The sequence below is a fragment of the Apodemus sylvaticus genome, chromosome 22, assembly GCF_947179515.1.
Source record: "Apodemus sylvaticus chromosome 22, mApoSyl1.1, whole genome shotgun sequence".
Taxonomy (NCBI): domain Eukaryota; kingdom Metazoa; phylum Chordata; class Mammalia; order Rodentia; family Muridae; genus Apodemus; species Apodemus sylvaticus.
In genome coordinates, this window is record NC_067493.1 from 44,225,548 (window position 1) to 44,249,416 (window position 23,869).

The window sequence follows — 23,869 nt, forward strand, 5'->3', positions numbered from 1 at the left end:
TCCACACAATGGAGTGCTACAGCCACATCCGTTGGCATACATGCAGCCAAGGAGGTCACCAAGCCTGACCCAGCACTCTTGGTCCTGGCCACCTACCTGGTGGCATTCTGTGGAGAACCGTGAAGCAAAGATTATCCCTCTGACACATGCCCTCTGTTGTGCCTGTCCCTGTGGGCCTAGCCATGAGCCAGTCCCATCCCAAGCAGGTATCGTGGGGACATAGTGGCACACCTCTGCTGACATGTCCCAGGGCCCTTCTTGTCATAGCTGGCCCATGAGGGTTGGAATTTATGGAGATGGCAGAGCCCTCCCTGAGTGCCCGCCTTAACTCTTTCCTCTTAACCCTCTTTTAGCAGAGAAACCCGCATTCTTTCCAGCCTTCCCAACTGAGGGCCCAAAGCTACCTACTGAGCCCCCACGCTGGACATCGGGCCTGCCCTTCCCCATCCCTCCACGAGAGGTGATCAAGACCTCTCCACACACCGCAGACCCCTCTGCCTTCTCCTACACACCCCCCGGTGAGTGGGTGGCACACTGATTAGGTTTGTGCAGTCAGTGGGCAACCAGCTCTTTGCGCTGGCGCAGGGCTGCATGGTGCTGGTCAGTGAGACCTTGGCGGGAAGTTCTGCTCAGCACTGTGAAGCTGGCCGCCTTCTGAGACTTGGGAAAGCTTCCACACGCTACCTGTGGTGGCCATAAGCAGCCATGGGAGGTACTTGAGCTGGAAGTGGGGGGTCTGGCATGGGAGAGATTTTCCACCAGTGACTAACAGGATGATGGTCATTGGAGGGCGGGGTAGGCAATCCTGATTGACAGATGCTGTGAGACTCTTTTGGGGAAGCTACCTAGGTTTTCTATTCTTTGTTTTTTTTTGTTGTTGTTGTTTTTTGTTTTTGTTTTTTTTTTTTTTTTTTTTTCAAGACAGGGTTTCTCTGTGTAGCCCTGGCTGTCCTGGAACTCACACTGTAGACCAGGCTGGCCTCGAACTCAGAAATCCGCCTGGCTCTGCCTCCCAAGTGCTGGGATTACAGGTGTGCGCCACCACCGCCCGGCTAGGTTTTCTATTCTTGATGGTGCAGCCAGGGGCCACAGTAACCAGCGGCAGCAGTGGCTGGCCCAGGTAGAGCTGGCCCTGTTGGGCAAGTGTGCTAACAGAGCTTGGAGGACAGGGAAAGGCGTGCCAGGCAGAAGGACAGTGTAGCATGTGGGGGCCAAAAGCAAGAAAGAGTCGGGGCACTTGAGGCACCAGAGCAAACTGTCACAGCAGGAAATTACTATCCAGTGACCCAGGGATCCCTAGTCACATGCCACTGAAATCCATGCCAGAGGTGACTCTCCTGAAGACAGGGATGGCCTGCTCACTCTGGGAAAGATCCCTTTGGCCCCTGTGAGGAGAATAGAATCTAGGGAGGGGGTGGAAATTGGGGTGCTGGCTAGAGGCTTGGATGTGGATCGGGAGGTGATGGGGCAGGGGTGGAGGATCCAGGCCTCAGGGATCCCATGGAGTGCTCGGGTCACTGAAGCAGAATCGTGTGGAGGAGTCCCCAGTATACACTTCCTGTTTCCTTGCAGGTCACCCACTGCCTCTGGGCCTTCACGACAGTGCCCGGCCTGTCCTGCCACGTCCCCCCATCTCTAACCCCCCGCCCCTCATCTCCTCTGCCAAGCATCCCGGTGTACTCGAGAGGCAGCTGGGTGCCATCTCCCAGGTGAGTGCCTCTTGGACTGGGTCTTTCCATCACAGGGAGCCTTTTGGAGCCATGGGATGTTTCCAGGGGTGGCGCCGGGTGGGAGCTGGCTGGACTCATCCCTGCTACTTGGGCCAGCCTATGGGGCTACGTGGATCACAGGCTGTGCGTTCCACTGCCTCAGGCAGGTGACTCAGCGTCTGTAGGCCTCAGTTCATCCTCTCTTAGAGGGAGGGTGGGAGCTGCAGCTGCTGCGGGCTGTCGAGTGTCACGTCATGAGCCCTTGGTCACCTCCGCATCCTACCTACCCTTACCACGTGGTGTGTGAAGCAGTCACACTGTGTCCTCTATGTGGGCACTGGCCTCGGGCAACTGTTGGCCTGTCCACGGTCCTCCAGCTGGGAGGGCTGGCAGCCCCGTCTCTGAGCTGCATATCTTTAAGTCCATAGCGGGGCTCTCCCTGTGTCTGAATCTGCTTGTGATCTGTCTCCTCGCCCCAGCAGGGAATGTCCGTCCAGCTTCGAGTGCCCCACTCCGAGCACGCCAAGGCCCCCATGGGCCCTCTCACCATGGGGCTTCCCCTTGCTGTGGACCCTAAGAAGCTGGGTGAGTTCCCATGACCCCTTGTTTCCTCCTGCCTGTGACAAGGGGTGGCCAGTCCCTAGTGGGAGGGGCAGCCTGAGACCTCTGTACCCTCTCGCCCACCCCCAGCCCCCTTCAGTGGAGTGAAGCAGGAACAGTTGTCCCCTCGGGGTCAGGCTGGGCCACCTGAAAGTCTGGGAGTGCCCACTGCTCAGGAGACCTCCGTGCTGAGAGGTAAGGCTAGCCCGATCACCTTCACTTCTAGAGAGCCTGAGAGCCCACTTCCAAGAGGGACCACCAGGAGGCACAGTTGGGTGGCTTTCAGACGTGACGTCCTAAGAGCAGTGTCTTTTGTCTTCCAGGGACAGCTCTGGGCTCCACTGCCAGTGGAAGCATCACCAAGGGCCTCCCCAGTACCCGGGCTGCAGACGGCCCCAGCTACCGAGGCTCTATCACCCACGTAGGTGCTGGGGGCAGGGTAGTGCGGGCAGGCATGCTGGGTGGGTTGGGATGGGCTGAGGGGACCTCCAGGGCGACTAGAGACAGCTGAGTGGTCACTCACTGTGCTGTATGGGGCCAGGCCCTGTGTCACTGGCAGGTGTGGCAGAGACCGATCACAGATAGGGATGGCCAGGCCCGTGACCAGACTGTCAGGAGTCACAGTGTATCATAAAGTGTCTGGACTGAGAAAGTCACCAGGGCCAGGAAGAAGGAAGTGTGACCTGTTACCATGGCCAGAAGAAGTAGAGGGAGCAGGGGTGGCAGCTGGCTCTTGACGTAGCACCAGTCCGTAGGCATGAGCCAGTGGTGGCTGCCAGGCTTAGTGCCCATTGTGTGTAGCCAAGCATGAATCCAGCAGACTTCCAGTCACAGGGCTCCTCACCAGTGTCCCTTTGACTCACTATAGGGGACAAACTTCCTGCCGCAGGCTTTCCCAGAAAATCCTGGGCTTTTAAGGGCAGCACTGTAGCTGGAGGGGAAATTTAGCCATAGCCTTCTGCAGTCCTCCCTGACTCAGTTTCCCCTCTGACAGAAATATTTCTAGGATAGTTATTCCTAGGAGCTCTAAGGTGCGAGGTTGGCATGCAGAGCATCGGTGGCCAGGTGCTCAGGGATGCAGGCCCTCAAAGGCTGCGGATCCCTCTCCACCCTGTAGGGCTTGTGGAGAGCGAGGTCAGCACTCCAGGGCCAGTCTGTGTGGGATAGTGACCTAGGCACTGATGTGACCCATATGGGTGTCAGGCGGAGATCACACGCCCCACTGTTGTGTGGCTGCCCTGGAGCCCAAGACCATGCAGCCCCGTGTCCCTGGGTGCACTGGGTCTTGGAACAGCCTGCACGCGGCCCACAGTGGCTCCCCGTGTCCTTTGGATTTTGTCCAGTGGGCTGTACAGAGCCGAACCACGGCCTGGCTGCATTTCTGTCATCAGAAGCCAGCCCCTCCAGGCCCAGAGCCCCAAACAGCAATACCTCCCTTTCCTTCGGAGCCTGCCTGCCCTTTCTTACCATATACCTGGCCTGGCAAGCAACTGTCAGCCATTTCAGAAGACTTTTCCCAACGCACCCAGAAATCACCCCGTTCTCCCAGTCTGCTCCTGCCCCGCGGGGACCACTCAACAGGGCAAGCAAGCCCCAAGGAGACAAAAGCCTGGTGCACATCATTGAATCTGTTCCTGAGATCATAAATGAAGAGAGAGGGGGCTGGAGAGATGGCTCAGTGGATAAGAGCACTGACTGCTCTTCCAAAGGTCCTGAGTTCAAATCCCAGCACCCACATGGTGGCTCACAACCATCTGTAATGGGATCTGATGCCTTCTTCTGGTGCGTCTGAAGACAGCTACAGTGTATTCACATATAATAAATAAATAAATCTTTTTTTTAAAAGATGAAGAGCAAGCTCGGGATTTGGGTGCCTCTGAGAGTCAAGTCAGAGTCCTCGTTGCATAGATGTGTACCAGCAAATTCTCAGAAAAGCAGGGTGACTTGATAGCAACAGTCAACAAGTTGGGGTGAACCTTCCTTTTATTCCCCCATGGGCTGGCTCCAAAGCTATGCTAATGGCCCCAGTCACATTCACAGAAGTCACCTAAAATAAACACTGTCCCACGAGACTGCATGCTGTCGGTTTGAGAACTCCTGTGGCAGGGAGTTTACCTCCTCTAAATCAGTATTTCTTAGTTTGTCCAACATGTCCACAGGTACATCAGGTAGCATCTAGAGTTATGTTTGGTAGTTATCGTGGACAGAGGTGGAGGGTGTGAGTCAGTAGTCGCTGGCAATTCTAGGCCAGGAAAATGTCCCTGGATGATCATGACTACTCTATACCTCAGTTTCCCTATCTGACACTCAGCCTGGCGTGGTGGCTCAGGCCAGCAGTCCCAGCACTTAGAAGGCTGAAGCAGGGGGATAGCGAGTTCCGGGCTAACCTGAGCTATTGAATGAGAGACCTTGTCTCTATGAAACAGTATGATAGTATCCTTGATAGCATCTCTGGGAGTCCACAAGTGAGAGGCAGGGTGTTGGCAGCGGCACTGGCATTAGAAGCCAGGATGAGTGACATTGGCAACGGTGCGGAGGGAAGTTACACGTATGTGCCTGTGTTCTGTGCATGTCTCGCGGGGCAGGGGAGTGGGTGGTGTGTGAGGAGTCCACACACACACCTGGGTGCTTACCACTCCACTCCTGTAGGGCACGCCAGCGGACGTCCTCTACAAGGGCACCATCAGCAGGATTGTCGGTGAGGACAGCCCAAGTCGCCTTGACCGGGCACGAGAGGACACCCTGCCCAAGGGCCATGTCATCTACGAGGGCAAGAAAGGCCACGTCCTGTCCTATGAAGGTGAGTGCAGCAGGCAACCGGCCACGGGGCACTGGCAGTTAGGTGGGGTCACTATGCCCGTCGCCCTGTCTTTCCATTCCCAGGCTGTCTCTTCTCGAAACAGACAGCAAGAACACGGAGAGCAATCACCTTGCTAGGCTGAGGCGCAGCCAGCACCTAACAGACAATACCTCCGTGCCAGCTCAGGATGCCCCTGCAGGAGTGTGTTGGAAACCCCTTGTTGATTAGGAGTCATGAAGACCAGACTGCAGCATGTGTCCCCAGACAGCCCTTGTGGCGCGTCTGCACTTCGGTCCTCTGACAGGGCAGAAGGCAGGCAGGGGCCTTTGGAGTTGGTGTAGCCAACTTTCGAGGTGGTAGCCTCGAAGGTTGAGGGCTAGGCCCAGGTTCTACCCACCTTACAGATAGGGAGGCGGACTTATTCATGCTCAGGGTCCTTCTCTGAAGGTACCATCCTGGCCCTGGTGAGACAAGGCAGCCCTTGTTAGGCTATGGGGTCTGGAACGGTGTCTTTAGAGCCAGGCAGAGCTGAAGTGATACCAGGGAGCAGACAGGGAGTGACTTCCTCTCCTGCAGGAATATGACCCAGAAGGGGTCAGGGCTGACCTTGGTGGCTTCCCCCTACATAGTCTGGGAAAGCTGGGGGCTTCTTTGAATGCCATGACAGGTAGGAACCATGGCAGAGCCGTGTCACCCTCATCTCTGGCTGGAAAAGGTAGCCATTGCTGCTTAAAAGTTGATGAGCCCACACCTGGGAAGTATCCCCCCAATAGCCAGGCACCTACACCAACATCGCTGCTGTAGGCAGTGCCAGCTTCCATATTCCTTGAGCCCCACAGCCTCCTGGTCCTTGAGGTCACAAGTGACCTCAGGTGCCAGCTGCGTGTCCCGGTGACAGCCCCAAAAGCTAGTAGAGCGTGTGTGGTCAGAGGTCCTGGCCGGAGCCCTGAGTCACAGTATGGGACCTTCAGAGTCTCAGATTGTAACCCTCCAGACTGTCTTTGTGGAGACTTGAGTGTCCTGTGCGCCTCTTCTGGCCCCGGTGGGTCTGAGGTAGTTCAGAGTGTCGCCTACCGTCAGTCCCAGCCCCAGCTGCCAGCCCTTTCTTTACAATATTTCTTTGTAATCTTGGATGTTAGCCAGAAGGTCCCAAGTCACTGGGGATAGCAAAGCCACTGTGTCCTTCAGCACACTGGGGCACACCTGTAAACTGGCTTCACGTGGTCCTTGGACCAGGAGCTCACACATTAGCCACGTGTGCACGTGCAGTCTGCAGGTGCTTGTGGGGACTTCTCTGTAGGCTCAGACTGTTGACGGCTTTGTTAGTGTGCGCACACACCCATGGGTACAGACACACACCCACCCACCTCACAGCAGAGACAGGCATGCCCTGCTCTTTCCGCCAATCGAGCTTTGGTTTGGGTTTGAGGGTCCCATCTGCGGGATGGCAGGGCCTCCTTCCAGTCTGTCTGTTTGCAGGCCTAGCTCCATGCCTGTGGGCGCAGCACCTTGTAGCCACCCCAGACCATGTGCTTTTTCTGGCTCCCAGGTGGTATGTCCGTGTCACAGTGCTCCAAGGAGGACGGGAGGAGCAGCTCGGGCCCACCCCACGAGACTGCCGCCCCTAAACGCACCTATGACATGATGGAGGGTCGTGTGGGCAGGACCATCACCTCAGCCAGCATCGAGGGTAAGTGTCCCGCTGTAGCAGCTTACCAGGCCAAGCACTGTCCAGGAGCCCCTCAGATGCCCAGGTTGGGATAGGAGGTGGCTCTTGACATGCTTGAAGGGGAGTTGGCTCAATATTAACAGATAGAGAAACTGAGGCACAGCCTAATGCAGAAGGGACTCAGGGAAGGTGGGTGCTTCCCTGGGTCTTAAGTCATGATGGAGACTGGGGGGGTGGACCCCGCCTTCCCAGACACTCTCTGGTGACGCTATCCCTGCTCCTCTCAGGACTCATGGGCCGCGCCATCCCTGAGCAGCACAGCCCCCACCTCAAGGAGCAGCATCACATCCGAGGCTCCATCACGCAAGGTACATCCCCTCGTCCAGCCTCCAGGCCAAATACCAGCTAAGGGCTTGGAAACAGGGCAGGCTTCCCATGGTGCTTTATGGGGGGGTCCCGAGTACTCGGACTTGGCACCGACTCCAAAGCTTCATGCATGCCTCACTAGTGACTGGGATGGGTCCAGGTCCAGTAGATCTGTAGCTCACGTCTGGGTGGTGAACTGAGCCATGTGGTTTCACTTAGCATCCTCACGTCAGATGAAGAAACAGGCTTAGAGACGTCAGTTCGAATACCCAAGGCCCCACAGGAAGGGAGGGTTTGTGCTGACCCAGACTGAGCCAGGCAGGGCCGTGGAAAGCCAATGCTGTTTGCCCGGCAGGCATCCCAAGGTCATATGTGGAGGCCCAGGAGGACTACTTACGTCGCGAGGCCAAGCTCTTGAAGCGAGAAGGCACGCCCCCACCCCCACCGCCACCTCGTGACCTGACTGAGACCTACAAGACCCGGCCCCTGGACCCACTGGGTCCCCTAAAGCTGAAGCCGACTCACGAGGGTGTGGTCGCAACTGTGAAGGAGGCGGGCCGCTCTATCCATGAGATCCCGCGAGAAGAGCTGCGCCGCACACCTGAACTGCCCCTGGCACCTCGGCCTCTGAAGGAGGGTTCCATCACCCAGGTATGATGAGGAGTGGCAGTGGCAGGGGCCGGGGAAGAGGCGAGCCTGAGGGGGTCCTGATGCTGCCTTCGGTACAGTGGGTTGTGAAACTAAGGCCCAGAAAGGTCAGAAGCTTGCTCTGGTCACCGACAGTATTTGTGAAACCCAAGGCTCGTGTCCCTAACTCGTCACTTGGCTGCCCCACATGTCTCCACCTGCATGTATGTGTCAAGACTAGAGCCACTGTCCCCTAACTTCATCATAGCTTGATGGGAAAGAGGGACAAAAATCGGACAAAGGCACCTGGGGCAGGCTGTCACGTGACTTAGGTACCACTCCTCTTTTAGGCCCAGCACCCAGGAGGCTGAATCAGGGAGGTTGTAAATCAGAGGCTAGCCTAGGCTACAAAGCTGTACTCTGGCTTAATGCCAGTCACCAAAGTTATAAAGTTTACTAACAACGCAAACATTGAGTAAAAGTTGAGATCTGGGACCTATCTGCGCTCAGTGTCCCCAGCCTGGATCCCCATGGGACCCTCTCCATGATGTCCTATAATTCCCTTCTCCATGGTGCTCTCTGAGACCTGACAGGGAATGTGTAACTCCAGCCCGGGACCCGGAGCCACAGCTAGGGTCATCGGGCTATGGAATTCCATAACGTTGCAAGATGGTGGGGCCCCCACTGGGGAGGAAGGTTGTATCGACCTGAAGTTAGCCTCACTGTGGAACCCCTGGACCAGTGGGTAGCTCTGGATGTGTAGCCAGACTCAAGTGAGCAGGGCATCCATCATGTCCTGGACATCATATCCTGGTAGAGTTCTCTGTCCATTTGCCCAAGGGGTCAGAGACGCCCTATCCTTTGCAGAAGTTCAGGAGGTGCGGCCTCTGGCCAGACCTGCTAAATACAGACCTGCACTCTGTCCTCAGGGCACCCCACTCAAGTACGACTCTGGAGCACCCACCACTGGCACCAAGAAACACGATGTGCGCTCCATTATCGGCAGCCCCGGCCGGCCTTTCCCTGCCCTGCATCCGCTGGACATAATGGCGGATGCCCGGGCACTGGAGCGTGCCTGCTATGAGGAGAGTCTGAAGAGCCGCTCGGGAACCACCAGTAGTGCAGGGGGCTCCATCACACGCGGGGCTCCAGTCGTCGGGCCTGAGCTGGGCAAGCCACGGCAAAGCCCACTGACCTACGAAGACCACGGGGCACCCTTCACCAGCCACCTGCCACGGGGCTCACCTGTGACTACGAGGGAGCCCACGCCACGCCTTCAGGAAGGTCAGTGAGTGAGGCTCCCTCAGGCTGCCCCCTGTGGGGAGGGGATAGGTCACCCAGGCAGATACCCTGGCCACTGCCTCTTGGCACCGCCAGTCTGTCTGCTGCCCTGCCTCCACACTGCATAGAGCCCCCATCGTTCCCTCTTACAAAGTGTTTTTTAAATAATTCAAATCAAGGCTGAGGAGAAGCCTCAATAGTTGCACAAGCCTTAGGACCAGAATTCAAATCCCCAGCAGCCAAATAAGCCAGGCACACTCACGCACACCTCTAATTCTCCTGCTTCACAGTGAGACAGTAGGTCAAGACAAGTGAGTCTCCTAAAGATTAAAGTAGAAATCATTTAAATGAAGCAGTTCCCACTCTGTAGACTTCATCTCCCCGGTATCCCTGCTGCTCTGAAGCACCCGCCTGTGATGTCACCCCCCCCCCCCCCCCCCACATTCGGCTTCCCTTTCTGATTCTTTTTGCATCCCAGACTTCCGCTCTTCATTCTCCGATCCATCCCCCTTTCCGTGGGCTGCCCCTCTTTCATCAGAAGGCTCCGCCTTTGGTCTTGTTTCTAGCCAAGCCCTGTATACCCCACGCCACCCTAATTTAGATGTCGGGGCCACCTCCAGCCAGTTCCAGCCACATCCTGGCTGGGGTTGTGTTAGGGTGTCAGCCCTGTGTTTTGATTCATTGATCGTTGTATCATTGTAATCAAACATTTCTCTCTCTCCAACCCAAGCACTTCCTACCTTGTGATTTATCTCCTACCTGGAACAAATGGCCCCTTGGGGCTCAGGGCTTGGGCCTGCTTTGTTCTTGGGGTGCTCCCGTTTCTCCTAATGGGAACTGCCAGCCTGTGATTAAGTCAGACTGATGGAGTGGACGGGGACTGAGGACTAGGGAGTAGATGGATGGATTCCCAAGGAACCAGGGGTAGAGAGGCAAGAGACTCTGGGGCTTACGACAGGTCAGCCTGGTGGCCCTGCGCTGAGGCTGAGGCCACTGTGACCTGTCCCCATAGGCAGCCTTCTATCCAGCAAGGCACCTCAGGACCGGAAGCTGACATCGACACCCCGGGAGATCGCCAAGTCCCCACACAGCACCGTGCCGGAGCACCACCCCCACCCCATCTCCCCCTATGAGCACTTGCTCCGGGGCGTGACTGGTGTGGACTTGTACCGTGGCCACATCCCATTGGCCTTTGACCCCACCACCATACCCCGAGGGATCCCTCTGGAAGCAGGTAGGTGCCCGGGGACTGTAGATCTGGGGCTTAATGATTCTGCTTCCTTGGGTAAGCGCTCGGGGTCTGGAGAGCTGGGGCTGGGCTTAGCACGGAGACCCCCAGCCCGTTAGCTAGCCCAGGGCAGGCTGCAGGGGTTGTTCGCCTGCCTCGTCTGTACCTTGCAGTAAATGAGGGGCTGCAGTGGGTGCCAGGATGTGAACCTTTGTAAAGGCACCTTTGTTAGGGTGTCAGGACCTGTATTTTGATGCATTGTATCCGGGAGAACTTCCCAAAGTGTTGACAGCAGACAGCCCACAGGATGAGAGAGCGAGTCTTAAGCTCTGGGTGTGCGTTGGGGAGGTGTGTGGGTGCACAAGCTGTCGCTGCAGAAGTGAGGAGCTTAACGCTAAGGCGTGGGCCACCTGACCCTCCCTTCCTCTGCCCCTCCCTCCCCAGCAGCCGCAGCCTACTACCTGCCCCGGCACCTGGCCCCCAGCCCCACCTACCCACACCTGTACCCACCGTACCTCATCCGCGGCTACCCTGACACCGCGGCCCTGGAGAACCGCCAGACCATCATCAATGACTACATCACCTCGCAGCAGATGCACCACAACGCTGCGTCCGCCATGGCCCAGCGCGCTGACATGCTGAGGGGTCTGTCCCCGCGAGAGTCCTCACTGGCCCTCAATTATGCCGCTGGCCCACGAGGTGAGTTGCCTGGGACTGTGGCCTTTCAGCAGAGGCTTGTCCTGGGCCGTGGTATGCAAGAGAAGAGTGTCCATCTACGCACTGTGCAAGATGGGCAGAAGGGGTCACATGGGCGCCACTGAGTGGGCGAAAGGCGGGTGGTGCTGCTTGTGTAAGTTACACCAAGCAGTTGTGAACGTAGCAGGCACCTCTTGCTCCCACTCACAGTGGGTCTTGGCACGTTGTTCTGAGGCCTTGGTATGAGGCATCTTTTGGATCAGAACACAGGCTGGACCTGTACTCTTCAAAGGAGGTTCAAGGCTAGCCTGGGCTACGTGCGCCTGTCTTAATACAAATGACAAGAAAAAAAAAGAGAGAAAGGAATGAGAGTGAGGCCTGTTGGAGCACTGACTTCCGGAGCCCGTGAACTGCCCAGGTCACTTTGCCACAATTGCTCGGCCAGTCTGCGGGTTTCAGAGCGTGAGAGCTGCAGGCGAGTTGCCGACCCTGTGGGAAGGCAGTGCTTTGGCTCAAAGATGTTGTTTGAGAGACGCTACGCTACACTACACGTCAGAGCCTTGAGAAGGCCTGGCGCCGGGAGGGGTACAGCCGAGGCCAAGGTCTCAGGCCTACACCCTTCATGACAGGAGGTCAGATACCACGGCTCTGACCCCTGACCCCCCTGACCGCTGCAGGCATCATCGACCTGTCCCAAGTGCCACACCTGCCCGTGCTGGTGCCACCAACGCCAGGCACCCCTGCCACCGCCATTGACCGCCTTGCCTACCTCCCCACCGCGCCCCCACCCTTCAGCAGCCGCCACAGCAGCTCGCCGCTGTCCCCAGGTGCGCCTGGCAAGTGGGTGGGTGGGTTCGTGCCTCACGCCCGCTGCCCTGCAGGTAGGTGAGTTCTGGCCCACCGGGCTCTGGCTCATACTCTGGCCCCGGGGTTTCCAGGAGGCCCCACTCACCTAGCTAAGCCAACTGCCACATCTTCGTCGGAGCGTGAACGGGAGCGTGAGCGTGAGCGAGAACGAGACAAGTCCATCCTCACGTCTACCACTACCGTGGAGCATGCACCCATCTGGAGACCTGGTAGGGCACCCCAGACCCCGCCCCACCCCCAGGTCCTCATGGGCCACCTGGGCCTGCCCCCTGACTCGGCGGCCTGTCACCAGGTACGGAGCAGAGCAGCGGGGCTGGGGGCAGCAGCCGCCCCGCCTCCCACACCCACCAGCACTCGCCCATCTCCCCCCGGACCCAGGACGCCTTGCAGCAGAGGCCCAGTGTGCTGCACAACACGAGCATGAAGGGCGTGGTCACCTCCGTGGAACCCGGCACGCCCACGGTCCTGAGGTGGGCCAGGTTGGCACCGGGGGGAACAAGCCTGGGGGGAGGGCACGCAGATGGGTTTGCTGAGTTGGAGGGGTGTGTGGGTGGGCAGACGGGTAGGGAATCGAGCAGATGGCAGGATCAGAGGGTGGGTGAGGACAATCACGAGAGAGAGCGTAGACAGGCGTGTAGGCAGGTGGAGGGTGGCCAGAGGAGAGGGCACACAGTGAGCAGACCGGAGCTAGGTACAGGTAGCCAGGCAGATGACGGTGGGCGGATAGAGGATGCTCTGGATAGACAGGTGTGAGGGTGAACAAAGCCAGGGGGATGGGTGGGGGTGGGGACAGACGGACGGACAGACGGACGGACTGATAGATGCATATATGAGTAGACAAGATGGCAATTTGATGGGTGGCGAATGAATGGGTAGATGGATAGAAGTGTGGGTCAGTGGATGGGGCAGGTAGTTGGCTGGATGGGTGGATAGATGGACGGACGGACGGATGGATGGATGAGTTGGAACAGATAGTGTAAGTGGACGGATGAATGCCTGGGTGGACGAATGGGTGAATTAGGTGAATGAGTGGATGGATGGACAGATGGATGGACAGGCAGGCAGACACACAGATGAAAGGGTGTTTGATGGGCAGCTGGGTGGTCGTGAGTCAGTATGTAGATGGATTGATAAGTTGAGACGTATAGAAAGGTGGATGGGGGTGGATAACTGGATGGATGGATGGATGGATGGATGGATGGATGGATGGATGGATGATGGATGGATGGATTTGGGTGGATTTGGGTGGATGAGCAGGTGGATCCATGGATGGCTGGACGGGCAGGCAGATGAGTGGATGGATAGACGGACAGGCGGACGGACTACAGGTGACGATGATGGGGCGGGTGCGTGAGTCAGTTGGTAGTCACTAGTGTATCAGGCCCAGGAGGAACAACTTAGAAAACAGAACAGAGAGCTTAGCGCAAGGCTGCAGGGCTGGTGCCGCCCACGGCTGCCCACAGTGCTGGGGCCTTCTTCCTGGAGTCAGTCCCATGCCTCCTGGCTCACGTGCTCCCCACTCCTGAGAGGCGCCCACTCCTGCCAACTCCAGGAGCACCTCCTCCTGGCCCCTCCTGCCGTCTGCTCGCCACGCTTGTAGCTGGCGATGTGGCAGTGGATGCCCTCGGGAGAGGAAGCCTGCCTTTGTCGCTTTCTTCTCCGGACACCTTTGCCTTAAGTGCTGTATTCTGATCACCTGGGGTTGCTTGGCACCTGGAAGGGACTCAGTAAAAAGCTTCAGGCGAGAGGGACTGAATGGAGCCTAGCACAGCATAGGTCAGTCAGGAGGCCCCTTCCTCTGGGAGCCTCAGGGAGTGAGCCGAGGGGGTGAGGTAGGACTCCATTGGCCAGCACCGCCTGACCCTTTCTCTTCCCTTTCAGGTCCAGCTCCACCTCTTCGCCTGTCCGCCCAGCTGCCACATTCCCGCCTGCCACCCACTGCCCACTTGGTGGCACCCTTGAAGGGGTCTACCCTACCCTCATGGAGCCCGTCCTGTTACCCAAGGAGCCCTCTCGGGTTGCCCGGCCTGAGCGGCCCCGTGTGGACACTGCCCACGCCTTCCTCCCCAAGCCCTCCGCCCGGGAGCCTGCTTCCTCACCCAGCAAGAGCTCCGAACCCCGCTCCCTGGCACCCCCCAGCTCCAGCCACACCGCCATCGCCCGCACCCCATCAAAGAGCCTTGCACCCCACCAGGCCAGTCCGGACCCGCCGGCGCCCACCTCGGCCTCAGATCTGCACCGAGAAAAGACTCAAAGTAAACCCTTTTCCATCCAGGAATTGGAACTCCGTTCTCTGGGTAAGACCACCCTGACAGCGGCCACGTTCATAGACGCAATAATCACGCGTCAAATTGCTCACGAAAGGGGGCCGCGAGAAGGAGGTTCGCTGGCCAACGACTCCCCTGGCGACGGTAAGACATCCGGCCCGCCGCCTGCCCACCCCATCTGTGGCCTAAAGATATTTTCAGATCTTTGCTTTTCATTTTTCCCCCCTTTTTTGGTTGGTTTTGGTATTTTGTTTCGAGCTCGTCATCCTCGTCAGTCGGCACGCTGTGGTGACTCCGCCCACACGGGCCCCTCATCATCGTTTGCCCATCCTTTCATCATGAGTCTTTTTTTTCCTTTTTCTTTTTCTTTTTTTTTTTTCTCCTTTTTTCTTTTTGGATTTTTCGCCTTTTTTTCCTTTAATGAATGGATCTGTGGTTTGGACTCCGACCGCGCCTCCCATCTCCCGCCACCACCTGCACCTTGTTTTGGGGAGTGGGGGTGCAGGGGCTGCCAGCTGACTGCTGTCACTGCCCTGGAGGAAGTTAGGGCAGGGAGGGAGGCTGGGTCCCACCTCCTTCCCACACCAGCATACAGCCCAGAGAGTGAAGCTTCCGGCTGGCTCAGGGACAGTGGGGCTGGGCCAAGGAAGGGCCTAGGGACCCCGTGTCACTCAGCTTGAGCCCCACACCACCACCTCCTGACCCCCCCCCCCACACTCACACCCCCTCCTCCAGTTTCTCCACTACCACCTCCCAGTCGCTCCTCCCCACCCGAGCCCCACACTGCCTGAGCCAGACTCCCACAGTCCTCTGGGTGCATCTGTATCCTGATACATGGAGTTATCCTCACCTGCCGTTGCTCCTCTCTGGCCACCCCTAGGCTGATATCATTTCCTTCCATCTTGAGGCCCAGACTGTGGAGGAATGGCTCCTCCCAAGCCCACCGCACGTTCTGACTACAGCTCACCTGTTTCAGGTTACCACAGCGGAGCTGGCTACAGCCCCGACGGGGTGGAACCCATCAGCCCTGTGAGCTCCCCAAGCCTGCCCCACGACAAGGGGCTCTCCAAACCTCTGGAAGAGCTGGAGAAGAGCCACCTGGAGGGGGAGCTGCGGCACAAGCAGCCAGGTGACACGCGGGAGGGTGGCAGGCAGGGAGACTGAGGCACGGCTCCAAGCTGTCCCCAGCCCCTGACAAGCTCTGCTTCTGTCCTCAGGCCCCATGAAACTCAGCACGGAGGCTGCCCACCTCCCGCATCTGCGGCCGCTGCCTGAGAGCCAGCCCCCATCCAGCCCACTCCTCCAGACTGCCCCGGGCATCAAAGGTCACCAGAGGGTGGTCACCTTGGCTCAGCACATCAGTGTAAGTGCCCGTCTCTGGGTCCCCAACATTGGGAGAGCAGGTGGATATGAGAGTGACGTCCCCATAGTCGGACAGATGCCAACGCGCACTGGCCACCACACTCAAGTCCTGTGAGGGCCATCACCATAAGGTCTCCCTGGGGATACTCACCCAGGAAACCAAGAGCCAGATCAGGGGTCTGCCCTACCCCACTCTGCCAGTCCTGAACTCCTGCTCCCCACAGGAGGTCATCACACAGGACTACACACGCCACCACCCGCAGCAGCTCAGCGGCCCCCTTCCCGCCCCTCTCTACTCCTTCCCTGGAGCCAGCTGCCCTGTCCTGGATCTCCGCCGCCCACCCAGTGACCTCTACCTCCCACCCCCGGACCATGTCACCCCAGCCCGGGGATCCCCCCACAGTGAAGGGGGCAAAAGGTGAGGATATACTCATATCTGTATCAGATGCTGGCTGGAAGACATTGGGTCAGGGTGAGCTTAACAGCATTAGGCTAATGGGAAACTGAGGCTCAGGGTTACAAAAGCTTACTAAACTCCTAGAACCAGCACAGAGCGTCTAAACGGGAAGGTGGCACACCCAAGGGTCCCACGTGCCACCTGAGTGTCCCATATATACCAACTCAGCTAGGGTTCAGATGTCCCACTCCCAGTTAGCAGATAGGGAAACTGAGGCATGGGCAAGTAAGTTACCATCCCATACCATGCACACACACTTACCCTGGCGGGCCCTAGGCCTAGGAGCAGAGTGAGGCGTCTTGTACAAGTTTTGATTTTTAGAAGCAACGGACGTAGACAGCAGGATCTCTGGGGAACAGTGAGGTGCTGGCCTGGTCACTCACATCATCAGGGCTCAAAACACCCTGAGCAGCCCAGTGTGGTGCTGCACCCTCTCTTCAGGGGAGGGAGCTCTGGACAGGCTGTTGCAAGCGGATCGGCGGCTTCAGGGTGGCCTGGGCTGCACTGCAACAACCCAGAATGAACAAAAGTTCCTGAGTTAGGTTATTTCAAAAGATCTCGGTAGCCCTGTGGGGTCTCCACACCTCAGGCACAGGTTTCGGCCACTTATAGGGAAACACCAGAGCCTCGATGTGGGCAGTGGGGTAGCTTGTTGATGACGTAGAACTCCTCCCTCAGCTGGGACGCTATCTCCATTAGGTCTCCAGAACCCAGCAAAACATCAGTCCTGGGCAGCAGCGAGGATGCCATTGAACCTGTGTCCCCACCAGAGGGCATGACTGAGCCAGGACATGTTCGGAGCGCCGCGTACCCACTGCTATATCGGGACGGGGAACCAGGGGAGCCCAGGTACCCATGGCATAATTCCCTAATGGGAGGCAGTGGTATCAGTCCCATGGACCCCTGTGGCCCCAGCCCTCTAGCACGGAGGCTGTTGGTCACTGGGCAGCTCAGCGAGCTGATAGACCTTCAAGGGGCTTCAGTGGCGGTGTCCTGTGCCTGCCATCCCTGGGTCTGGGATCTCCGCCTGAACCACGCCCTATTTGATCGCTTGCCGCAGATCTGAGAATTGACTAAGCTGGACCAGACTGGGCAGGGGTAGACAGGGACCTCAGGGAGGGTGTGACCTCTGCCTGCCCAGTTCCTGGGGATTCTTGTGTCAAATCTAGCTATAAGAAGTTCTCAGGGGAGATTCACAGTGTACCCAGGAGGCTCACAAACTACTCTAAGCCAAGGCTAAGATCCCAGTAGGCCTGGGAGGGGAAGCAGGTCTTGGTTCTTAGCACCTCACGGTGGCTCAGGTGATGAGTTCCTTGTTGCTAAAGGCTTGTAAGCACAGTACCCAGCCTGCTGACCCTGGTGTCCCATGCTCCCGGCAGGATGGGCTCTAAGTCTCCAGGCAATACCAGCCAGCCGCCGGCCTTCTTCAGTAAGCTGACGGAGAGCAACTCCGCCATGGTGAAGTCGAAGAAACAGGAGATCAATAAGAAACTCAACACCCACAACCGGAACGAACCGGAATACAGTAAGGGGAAACCAGGGCTAGAGCAGGCACCGGGAGGGAGAGCGCAGTCAAACCCCAGCATGGGAGAGCCTGGGGTCTGCCAGTGGGCGCTAGCTGATGCCCACACACAGTAGGTGCTCAGTGAGTCCTGTAGAGACAGCCCTGTGCCGGGTGCTGAGGAGCCCAGCGCACTGCTCCAGGTTCTGCCACAGACTCACCACGGCTGACGTGGGTGGACAAGGATTCACGTCCTTAGCGCAGGGTCACATGGACCACATGCTTATGAGAATGCACTGGAAAGCGACATGGGAGGGCTTTGCAGTGTCCCCTCCCACCAGTAGCCCCCTCCCCAGGGTGGCTTGGACAGATGGGCAAGGCTCGTCCCTTCTGGAACCAGACTATAGAAGCGCTTGCAGGTTAACACAGGCCCAGGGTAGTGACCAGCCACCAGAGTAAACTTGGAGCATCAGGTACTTAGTTGTGCCCAGACATTCAATTCAGACTGTAAGGGGACAGCAGGGGGCAGATCCCCTGGGACCTGTGCACTTAGCCTTTACCCTCCTTGCTGCTCTGCTCTAGATATTGGCCAGCCTGGGACGGAAATCTTCAACATGCCCGCCATCACTGGAGCAGGTAACCCTCCTGTGCATCTGCATAGCAAACTCCCTTCCCCAGTGCTGACTTGGGGACAAGGAGCCTTAGCCAGTTCAAGTTTGAGCCCTCTCCCTGGCCTACATAGACCCAGAATGGTACAGAAGGCACAGCCTCCCCTGCCTAGCGTCCCCTCTACAGAGGAGCGTCCAAGGTTTAAGGTCAGGGTTCCTTGACTGGCTGTTAGGTACACCCTGGAAATATTTGCCCAATTGCTGGGGCTGGGGCATGTCACCAAGTGTGGCCCTGAGGGGTTGGCCTTGGAGTGCACAGCTTCAGAGGGCCACGGCGTCCATCACACTGAAGTCTCTGGCCTTTTCTAAGTCAGATGCAGGTGGTAACATGAGGGAAACGTGTCCAACTCACATACAGTTTGTGGCAGAAATTTTAGGCTTTTGGTGTGGTGCTTGGGACTTAGAACATCCCCCTTTCCTGTGCTTATCACGTTGCCCCTGGGAAAGAAACTGTCGTGGGAACAAATGGGCTCAGTGACACCTGAACCAGTTCTGTGACACAGGGGCAGCTGTGGGGACGGGCGCTCCAGGCCAGAGGAACAGGCAAGGGTGGCCCACCTTCCTTAGGAGTGCAGAGCCTTGGACCCAGGGAATAAGTTAGCCAAGTACACCCTTGGGGACATTTCAAAAGGACTATGGGACCTACACAGGGGGTGGGGGTGGGGATCCTGGCACAGAATGTGACAAACCCGGGAACATACTGGGGACTCTGCTAAGCCTCAAGCAGAAGGAACTTGGATCCAGACAGTCATATGGTTGGAAATGAATGTTCTAAATCTTGGTGTAAGTTCTAGACACCTCGGTGTGTCCACACGTAGATGAGATGACATAGTGATCTGTGCTAGAACCTAACGTACTTCTCTCTCTCTTTCTCTCTCTCTCTCTCTCTCTCTCTCTCTCTCTCTCTCTCTCTCTCTCTCACACACACACACACACACACACACACATCCACATGTGCATGCTCACACATCCCCTGAAATGTTAGTTCTCAAAGACACATTTCCAGGCCTAGCCAGTGACATTCAACACCCTGTCAGGTAAATGAGAAAAGTTATGCCTGTGCCCAGTGCCATCAGGTCCCTGGAGACAAGACCTGGGAGCGGGGCTCCATCAGGAAGCTCCCCTCTGCCCCCCTCTCGTGTTACCTCCTCTTTCTCCCACTTTATTCTGGATGTGGAGGAGTGGTGGGTGGGGCTTGTTTATTTGAGGTTGAATTTGGTTGTGTGTGTGTGTGAGAGAGAGAGACAGAGACTCTCTGAGACTGAGGGAACATGACCCATGACCAGCCCTGGCCCAAGCTTGCATGAAACCCAAGCCAATGAAAGTGACTGTCCCCTCCATCCTCAGGAGCCTGGCCAGCGTACAAACCAGAGAGGCTCGCCAGCGTGTTAGGCCGTGTGGTTTGCACAAGGCTCAGACAGCCTAGAGGGTTCACAGGGCACCAGACTGGGCAGTGACACAGGCTGGCAATCCTGCAATGACCTTGTTGTTGTGGTTTGGTTGTTGTTGGTGATTGGGGTTTTTTGTTTGGTTTGGTTCGTTCGGTTTTGGGGGTGGTTGATTTGATTTACCATGGCAGTGTTGTGTTGTTCTTTTGTGGGTCTGTGTGTGGAGCAGTTTTGGGATGGAAGGGAGACCTTTACACTCACCAAGCAAATGTCCAGTCCTGGAGTGAGCTACCACCCAGCCCTCTTCCTCTGAGGGAAGGTCTCCTCAGCAGCCCAGGCTGGCCTAGGTTGGCCTGAACTCGCTCGCAGACTAAGCCTCAAGCTTGCTGTGCTCCTGCCTCAGACTCATAAACAGCTGGGGTTCCCGGCCTCGGGGTTCTGGAAGCATCCACTGAAAAGGGGTGCCTGCCCACCCTGGCATTTGCAAGAAGTCCCAGAGCACAGTTCGTGAGAGAGAGGGAGCGGGAACCAGAGAGGGTTTGCAGGGGCTCAGTGGAGGCTGCAAACATCTCCTGAGGCCAGTTTGTTGATTTGACCACTCTGTCCTTGTCATGGGGCCGGGCCAGTCAGGGTTGGAGTGGCCCTTCACCTGTCAAGCGCTGCCCTGTCCTCGCACGCACATAACTGCATGGCTGTGACCCCCCCATCCCTTGTGCCCAGCTCTCTGCCTTTCTCTGGCTCCTGTGGGGAGAGATGGGACAGGGAGGCTAGCCTAGCTCGGGGGATCAGGCAGGCTGAGGTTCCTCACCCCTCGAGGAAAAGGGGACAGCAGGGGGTCCTCTCTCTGGTCACCTTCCTTCCCCACATCTCTTCCTAGAATCTACCCACCAGAAGACCCCGGCTGGATTTCTGTCCCCCTGTCCCCAGCACCCAGCTCCAACGTGACTCAACAGTACAGCTTCTCCCCCTGCCGCCCTAGTCATCCACCCATAGTCAAAAGAAAAGAAACAGCCTTAGCTGGGCTTGGGGTGTAGAGCAGGAATAGGGCTGGGGACCCTCTCGCTGCCCCCAGGCCCCCTCCCTGGAACAGCCCTGAGCTGCAGGGACAGTCGGGAACCCATCAGCACCCTACAGAAAGGCGGGCGGAGGGACGGACGATGCTCAGCAGATGTGTGCTCACTGTGTCTCTCTCTCTCCTCCCTCCTCATTCTGTCTCTCGCAACCCTCTGGCTCCCTGGCCCCTGCCCCCCGTGTGTCTGTCTGTCTCTCTCCCAGGCCTTATGACCTGTAGAAGCCAGGCGGTGCAAGAACACGCCAGCACCAACATGGGGCTAGAGGCCATTATTAGAAAGGCACTCATGGGTAAATATGATCAGTGGGAAGAGCCCCCGCCGCCGCTCGGCGCCAATGCTTTTAACCCTCTGAATGCCAGTGCCAGTCTACCCGCTGCCGCTATGCCCATAACCACTGCTGACGGACGGAGTGACCACGCACTCACCTCGCCAGGTCTGCAGGCCTGCCCCCGCCCGCCCGGCTGTGTCCCTCCTTACCCCGGTGTCGTTAATCCTCTCACCTTCCCCCCTCAAGCTTGGGAGCCTGTGACCTTATTTTTGTGTGTGTTTTGACATCTAGTTTGCTAATCCAAAGCTGGTCTGACACCCCATGTTGCAGAGGGCATTCCCCTTCCCCCCACCCCCAGCACTGCTGCTTTTCCCGTGCTCACACTGCCTGCCCCATTCTCCCCTGCTGGATGGACAGGGCCCGCCACATGTAGCCAGGGCCGCTGGGAAGAATCTAGTGTGGCCATGACCCCTTGAAGGCCAGGCAGCCCAAGGCCAACTCCCAACTTTTCCAATACCCATCAGCACTTGCTTCCAAGCAGAGACAAGCAAAGAAGTGCTCTGCTGTCCCTTCCAGGGCCTGGCCAAGCCTTGGGGTCTGGCCCTCTCAGCAGAGGCCTTCAGCCCAGCACAGTTGAGTGCTGTCTTGGGCAATGCCTGTCATCCAGCCAAGATCTGACATTTCTCAGTGAGGGGTACAGTCCTGGTGGGGGCACCTAAGAAAACAGTCATCAATCTCTCACTCATAGCAAACGTTCATTTCTCTTTGATCCATGCCAAGGGCTGGCTCTGGCCATCTGGTAGACCTCTTAGCCTCCTGGCTCAGGGTTTCTCGCATTAGGTTTCTATCTTGGGGCCCCAGGAGGCAGGTGGCTCCCCAAGGCAGAATCAGCCCCACTGCCCCTCCTCAGTGCTGGTGTGGGTGTCCCACTGTCAACCCCATCCAACTCAGCCCCTTCCCACTTGTCCCCTGCAGGTGGAGGTGGGAAAGCCAAGGTCTCTGGAAGACCCAGCAGCCGAAAAGCCAAGTCGCCAGCGCCAGGCCTGGCGACTGGAGACCGACCACCTTCTGTCTCCTCAGTACACTCGGAGGGGGACTGCAACCGCCGAACACCACTCACCAACCGTGTGTGGGAAGACCGGCCCTCATCTGCAGGTGAGTATCAGCTAGGGCCAGAGATGTAGACGGGGTTCCCCGGGCTACCCAGGGGAGGCAGTCACTGGTCCCCACCTAGCAAGGAAGGGTATAGGAAGTAACTTATCAGAGAGGCCTGTACAGTTGGCAGGCTTTCCAGGCATGGCTGGTCATACAGGAGAGCTTGGCATCCCTTCCTGCCTGTCAAGCACTTGTAGGATATTGATGGGAAAGCAGAAGATAGAACAGAAGGACAAATGGAAAGGTTACCACAGGCCCTAGGGCTGACTAGCGCAGAGGCAGAGGGAGAAGGCTGGTTTTGAGAAACTCCAGAGATAGAGGAGGATAGTCCTGGCCTAAGAGGCCCAGGCTCTGGTTTCTTGTGTGGTAGACGGGTCCTGAGGTGGCCACACCGCTTACAGAGCCTTCTCCAGCACTCTCCCATCTTTCCCGCAGGGTCCACGCCATTCCCCTACAACCCTTTGATTATGAGGCTACAGGCAGGTGTCATGGCCTCCCCACCCCCACCTGGCCTCGCAGCAGGCAGCGGGCCCCTAGCTGGTCCCCACCACGCCTGGGACGAGGAGCCCAAGCCACTGCTGTGTTCACAGTACGAGACGCTCTCGGACAGCGAGTGACCACAAGCTGGGGGGGGAGCGGTGCCAGGTCCCTGCACGAGGCAGAAGCAGCCCAGCATGGAGCAGACAGCTGCTGACTCCCGCGACTGAGGAAGGAGGAGCCCCTGAGTCTGCCTGCGCGTCCATCCGTCCGTCCATCCACTCACTCATCTGTCCATCCAGAGCTGGCATCCTGCCTGTCTAAAGCCTTAACTAAGACTCCCGCCCCGGGCTGGCCCTGTGCAGTGACCTTACACTCAGGGGATGTTTACCTGGTGCTTGAGAGGGGAGTGGACAGGAGGGGAGGACAGCGGGCCGGGAGTGGGGCACAACACTCGTGTGTCAGCTGCACTCGTGCACCTGGGCAGCGGGGACCCAGCACAGGATGACCAGGCACCTCCGTGCCACTGCCTCGTCCCTTTACCGCATTTGGAACCAAAGTCTACGCTGAGCTCGCGGCCCTGCTCCCCCTTCCCCCCAGCCTGCTCGCGCTCTGGACAGACAGACGTTCCCAGCTTATCCTGCCCCAACGCTGTCATCGCAGTCCCCAAAGGCCACCCAGCCCACAAGACTGGGAGCCCATCAGTCCAGGTGGGTGCACAAGGGGCCAGGCACGGCCTGGGGCACGGATGTTTGCAGGAACTGGACCGTTCCCGGCCTGTCGCTGCAGCGACGGCAGGGCAGGCAGATGTGACTGGTGTTGGCTTACAGGGTATATTTTTGATACCTTCAATGAGTTAATTCAGACGTTTCACAAGGAAGGACTCGCCCGTGTTACTGCCGCTGTGCTTTGGTCTCTGCTTACTGTTCCAGAGGTCTGTGCTGGCCAAGGCGGTGGCCCCACCATACGCAGGACTGGGGGGCGGGGCTCCGGCACACAAGACTGTGCCCCCCTCCCTTCCTTGGGCAGAATGGACTTGATGCGTATTCTGTGGCCGCTATCTGTGCACGGCGGCGGCGTTCTGTCATTTACACATGTTGTTCCAATTAAAAAGCAAATATACTCAAGTTACAAAGTTTCTACTCTGCTTCTCACTGGGCAGCAGGCACCAGGCAACCACAAGAGTTCCTTAAAGTCAGCACTCAGCAGTGAACATTGACCCCCAAGCACAGTGCCACCAGAGGGCATCCTGTGTTCACGCATAGGAGGAAGCCACCAGGTACTTGTGCTGTGGAAACCATGCTGGCTGGATGTTCACACCTATGGGGAACCTGTTGGCTATTCACACGTGTGGTCATCGTACAGGGGTGTTCACACTTGTGGGGAAGCCAGCAGATACATATATGGTGA

The 23,869-nt window shown here is 57.7% G+C and overlaps 1 protein-coding gene across 23 annotated transcripts in view; it reads left to right on the top strand.

The window, feature by feature from the left end:
* The window catches only part of Ncor2 (nuclear receptor corepressor 2), a 162,324-nt gene extending 138,738 nt beyond the window's left edge, over nt 1–23,586 (top strand). For 6 of the 23 annotated variants that reach the window (XM_052167904.1, XM_052167910.1, XM_052167911.1 and 3 more), the window contains 25 exons: nt 354–518; nt 1,573–1,709; nt 2,189–2,294; nt 2,400–2,504; nt 2,633–2,730; nt 4,959–5,109; nt 6,659–6,799; nt 7,066–7,146; nt 7,500–7,795; nt 8,701–9,055; nt 10,065–10,286; nt 10,725–10,979; nt 11,654–11,803; nt 11,915–12,052; nt 12,136–12,322; nt 13,725–14,254; nt 15,087–15,239; nt 15,328–15,473; nt 15,697–15,890; nt 16,608–16,778; nt 17,309–17,454; nt 18,013–18,066; nt 20,762–20,992; nt 21,803–21,982; nt 22,418–23,586. In XM_052167904.1, coding sequence (XP_052023864.1) covers nt 354–518; nt 1,573–1,709; nt 2,189–2,294; nt 2,400–2,504; nt 2,633–2,730; nt 4,959–5,109; nt 6,659–6,799; nt 7,066–7,146; nt 7,500–7,795; nt 8,701–9,055; nt 10,065–10,286; nt 10,725–10,979; nt 11,654–11,803; nt 11,915–12,052; nt 12,136–12,322; nt 13,725–14,254; nt 15,087–15,239; nt 15,328–15,473; nt 15,697–15,890; nt 16,608–16,778; nt 17,309–17,454; nt 18,013–18,066; nt 20,762–20,992; nt 21,803–21,982; nt 22,418–22,599 — 4,574 coding nt within the window. In that variant the 3' untranslated portion in view covers nt 22,600–23,586. The remainder of the gene's footprint in view (nt 1–353; nt 519–1,572; nt 1,710–2,188; nt 2,295–2,399; nt 2,505–2,632; nt 2,731–4,958; nt 5,110–6,658; nt 6,800–7,065; nt 7,147–7,499; nt 7,796–8,700; nt 9,056–10,064; nt 10,287–10,724; nt 10,980–11,653; nt 11,804–11,914; nt 12,053–12,135; nt 12,323–13,724; nt 14,255–15,086; nt 15,240–15,327; nt 15,474–15,696; nt 15,891–16,607; nt 16,779–17,308; nt 17,455–18,012; nt 18,067–20,761; nt 20,993–21,802; nt 21,983–22,417) is intronic. The other 17 variants (XM_052167922.1, XM_052167927.1, XM_052167921.1 and 14 more) reach the window with 16 other exon arrangements.
* The last annotated feature ends 283 nt before the right edge of the window (nt 23,587–23,869 follow it).